At 43.2% G+C, this 4690-nt stretch overlaps 1 protein-coding gene across 1 annotated transcript in view; it reads right to left on the bottom strand.

Moving 5' to 3' along the window:
• Positions 1-1150: 1150 nt before the first annotated feature.
• Positions 1151-4690, bottom strand: part of POLQ (polymerase (DNA directed), theta) — a 55808-nt gene continuing 52268 nt past the window's right edge. Inside the window, 1 exon segment of the mRNA XM_009330291.1 lies at positions 1151-1264. Within this exon segment, the coding sequence (XP_009328566.1) occupies positions 1151-1264 (114 nt within the window).

Below are 4690 nucleotides of genomic sequence, written 5' to 3'. Positions count from 1 at the left end.
TGAGCTCCTTCCTTGCCCCCTCTTTTGAAGCACCTGATCCCGGCAGCTGACCCGAGTCAGTCACAGGACCAGCTCAGCCTGACAAGCCCAAACTCCCAGAAAAACCTTCTGCCTGACCATAGGGATGGAGTCAAAGATGCTGCGGCAAAGCACGGGGGAAATCTTGAGCAGTTTTTAGCGAGGCTGCCCACAGGCAGGGTACGAGGCTTCCCTAGGAGACGGGTCTCTGAGTGGAGAACCGGAGGTCACCCACCACCGTTCAGCGACACCTCTCCAACGCACCAGACCTCGAACACCAGCAAGGCTGTCACTTCAGCTGGCCAGACGGAGGGGGTTTTTCCTTCACAAAAATATGAATTGCCGTTAAGTTTTTAATCGATAAATTGAGTTTCATTCTTTAAAAAGGAATGTTTTTCCTGGTGATTTTGTTAACTGTAAGAGAGTCCAAACACTATCCCTTCTCAAGGCCAGTTTGCAAGGTAGCAGTAGGATGAATTATGACAGTCAGTCACCAAAATGCTTTCCTAAAAGTCGGAGGCCAGCCAAGCAGCGGTTCCCACTCACTGTGAACGCTGCACAGCTGCTCAGTGAGAAATCCAGCCAGCTGTAAAGCCATTCCAGCACCTGAATATCAGCAGCAGAATTCAGTACGAAGTGATCCTAGCAGAGGACTGTAAAACTCAACATTAAGTGCAAACACAATGACTTGGTTTTTTGTCCTATACACAATTACACACAAGAACTGCCAAATTATCTTTGTGCCGTGTTTTAATAAAATAATCCAGCTCATTTCATATGTAATAAATTCATTAGGCTTTGGGGTTTTTCTTTAAATTACAAGATCAAGCATATTTTAACAGAATTCATTTAAATAATTTAAATACTGTGCTTTTGGCAATTAATAATTTCACAATTCTGGAAACACGCTTCACTGCGCTGTCGGACCTTTGAAGGGTTTGGCTTGGTGAATTCCTACCAGCTTCCACCACACATTTCAGAAGGCAGTTTGCAACGACGTCTGTAAAAACACACAATACAGGAGGATCGCACTGCGTGCAGGTCTGTTGCTGCCTGCAAGTACGCTGGCCTTTGCCCTGCCCAGTCCACGGTGCCTTCCACCTCACCACATGCGAGAAAGCTGCATTTCATGTCAGAGCTCCAGGTCCTGCAGGTCTCCCCAGCTAGGTCCAATTTTCACTTTAACATTCAGTTTTACCGAGAGTTTGATGGCATTTTCCATCTCATGCTTGACAATCTGAGCGACCTACAAGAAAACGCAAAACATCAGATGTACGCATAACTTCAGTGCTCTGTTCTTCTGTTAACACCTGGAGTCCTCTCCTGCATTTACTTGCACTGACTTACCACCGATGGGAATGCAACCAAACATTTTAATCTTGATTAGGGTTTATGAATGGAGAAACTGTATAAAGCCAGTAACATTTTACGCAGCACAGAGTTGCGACTGGTTCCACTGTTTAAGACTACTTAGAAAAGAAGCAAGATTAAGTTTCCATTAAACGCTTGAGAGTCCTGCAGAGTCTCCTCTTTCACCCAGCTGCATAATTCTAAGTGTTTTGTGGAGTCTGTTCTGAAAACTTCAATGTACTGAAAGCAAGACACAACCCAAATACACCAGAGGCAAAGAACTATGTTCTTCCTCGTTGTGTCGGCACGAGAAGCACTCTGTGAACCACAAACTACAAACCTCTGGGAAAGCAGATCACATTCAATGCAGGTGCTAGAAATACCCTCACTATTTTGTTGAGGCAGCTCCAACATTTGCTGCCCTCCAAAGGAATTTCTAAGAAAACACTCATTTAAGTACACAGTTAGGGGACCAGAAGATATTTTTGCCTGTGACTTTTTGGATTGTAAGAGACTGGAATTTTTTTTCCTGACTGTAAATACCTGCCCTGGATAAAAGGACTCTCTTTCCTACCCCAAGACCCACGCGGAGTCCAGCCTGTCCTGATTGCTTATTTGAATGAATCTTTCAATCCACACCCATCCCACGAACCTTTCCACAGCAGAATGAAAAGAGGCTTTGAAATTATTGTGATCCCTCATCTCAGCTAGAGGCCAGTGTCAGCATAGGAACTACTCAAACCTTCTGACCCTTCCATGCATTTTCATAATTCCCTCACAGGTACCCACAGTAGAAATTCCTCCACAGTTTTCACTGGGGAATGGAGGAAGGGATTTGAGGAGGTCAGAGCACAAGAGTTTACAACAGCATTAAGAACTAGGGGAAGATTTGTCTTCCAAAACCCTATGCCCTTACATACCACATTTCAAAATGATCTTGATAACCTTGAAAAATGCTTTGAAATAGGATGTAATTCAGCACAGACAAGTACGGAGTAGAAAGAAGCAGGATAGAGAACTAGGATAGAAATAATCTACTGTTCAAAAATGGGATGAAAAATAACTGCCTGGGCAGGAAAAAAATGGGGTTATCAGAGATTAAAAACTGAACAGAGCTTAAGCAAGGCACACTGTTCTGAGAAAGAAAGCAAATGCAATTCTGGAAAATAGAAAAAGAAAACGTTGCTTGTGTGACACACAGATCAATTCTTCATTCTATTCAAACCACTGCAGCCTTGATCAAGTTTGGGGCCCAGTATTTCAAAAGAAACATGAACCATACAGAGGGAGATTCTCTGAGAACGCTTACAGGTCCAGCACACACCACCAGCAAGGAACATCAGATTAGGGCTGCTGCACCTAAAACAAGGGACAGCAGCTGCAGGGGAGACACGAAAACCTGTGAGAGGTTCCTGGGGAAGCTGATGGGATGAGACAGGACATGCGCCAACACCCTGACGTGGGGGGCTTTGGGCTCTGAATTTCCTGTACGTTAAGCAAACAGCACCATTTCCAGGGTTCTCAATGGTCAGCTAAAACACGCTTGGAGGAATACTGGCCATCTTAAAAACATAAATGCAGTGATGCTGGGAACAAGCAAGCAGTTTAAAAGCATCTAGCCTTCGATTCCTAATCTAGTCCATACCTTTATGTTCCTACCTGACTCCTCGTTCCCAGGGTCAGCTCAACAGACAAAAGGTCAAGCCGCCTCCTACCATCTTTGGCAATATTATCACAGTCTTGCTACTGTGATACGCTCTGAAAGCTCCCTACCTTCACTTAGACATTCTACACAGACTAGGAAAGCCCTGATGCCCCAGGCATTTCACACCTTTAGCACAAGAAAAAAACAGGTATTACCCCTATATGGTCTTTTAAAAGATGGAAGCTAGCTCACTGATAGACTGCAAAGGAAAACAGAATGATCACTAGCGGTGTTTCTCTTACAACCATTTGTAAGGATACTCTGACTGGAACACAAATTCCTAGATATATGGAAAGATATTTTTAGTTTTCTTTTGTGCACTTTAGCAGCTGAAAATAAGCTAGAGCCAGCATCAAGCATGTGATCAAACTAACTTGTCTGAATAAAAATTGCTGTTGCAGCCGAGAAATACATGATTTACAGTATTATCAAGCTTTAGTGCCAGCAAAATGGAAAAAACCTAACCAATACAGAAACCAAGAAATGCTCGTTTCTTTTTTACTAAAAGGTATATTGTAGTTCAAAAGGACTAATTAATTCAGTCCCTACTTTGAGTAGGGGCTTAAGAGGCAGAGACTTCAAGAGATCCTTTCCAACCTAGATCTTTCCACTATAGGATAATTCTAATGCTGCATCTGAAAGGACAGCAGGCAATATTATCACAAAAAAAGATCCTTTCTGGCCCTAAAAACAATTAATCAGAGGGGTAAGAAGTACCCTGTTGTCTCAGCCACACAGAAATCCCTGAAAAACAAGCAAGTCTGGCACATACAAGGGAAGTCTGAGTCTAGGAAACATCTTGTGTACATACGCTGTTTTAAGTGACTGCCCAGAAAATCTATGGACAGAAATATATCTGAAGGAAGTTAGAAAAGCTGGTAATAATTGCCAGTTGAGGCAAGTTGAGGTTGTTAATGAAAAAATATAATACAATAAATAATAAGCAAATCCACTCACTTGGCCCTAGTTCTTCTGGGGACACCGCGATAACTTGGAGTCGGTATCTAAAGACGTAAAAGCCTACACTCAGGGGATTTCAGTTTTCTACAGAAAGAAAATTAGGAGCCTTTTCATCCCTAAAACAGCCTGCCTGGATTGAAGCAGCAGATGTCTGAACAGAGCTGGCAAAATGAACAGAAGCTTGAGCTGAGATTCAAGAGAAAAGTATTAAACCTTTTGTTCTTAATGAAATAAAAAAAAAAAAAGAATGCTCAGGCCAGTCAGTACTGCCGAAAGCTCTCTCAGACTAGGAGTTACTGCTTGCCATCAGGAAATGGGTTTTGTCATTCAAGATGTGCATGCACAGAACAGAAGTGGGAGAAAGACATCCCCAAGCTATGGAAGCATGTCCTTCCTGCCTTTGTGCTCAGGACCTGGGAAAACACTGAGCTGCCAACGTATGGCTAAAACGCTTGCTACTGAAAGCTGTCACAGAGACACCACTATGCCCAGGGCACAGGAGCACCTACACGGTGGAAGAGCACACACAGACACACATATGCACGACAGGTACCTTACGTCCACACAACACATTTCTTATGTCTACCATGCTGCTAACTAGCACCATAACACTCCTGTCAAAGACAGGTAGGTACGGAGTGAGGAAACAAGTACCAA

The sequence above is a fragment of the Pygoscelis adeliae genome, unplaced genomic scaffold (assembly GCF_000699105.1).
Source record: "Pygoscelis adeliae isolate BGI_AS28 unplaced genomic scaffold, ASM69910v1 Scaffold120, whole genome shotgun sequence".
NCBI classification, from domain to species: Eukaryota; Metazoa; Chordata; class Aves; order Sphenisciformes; family Spheniscidae; genus Pygoscelis; species Pygoscelis adeliae.
Note: the sequence above shows the minus strand (reverse complement) of the source record. Positions and strands in the feature narration are given on the sequence as shown.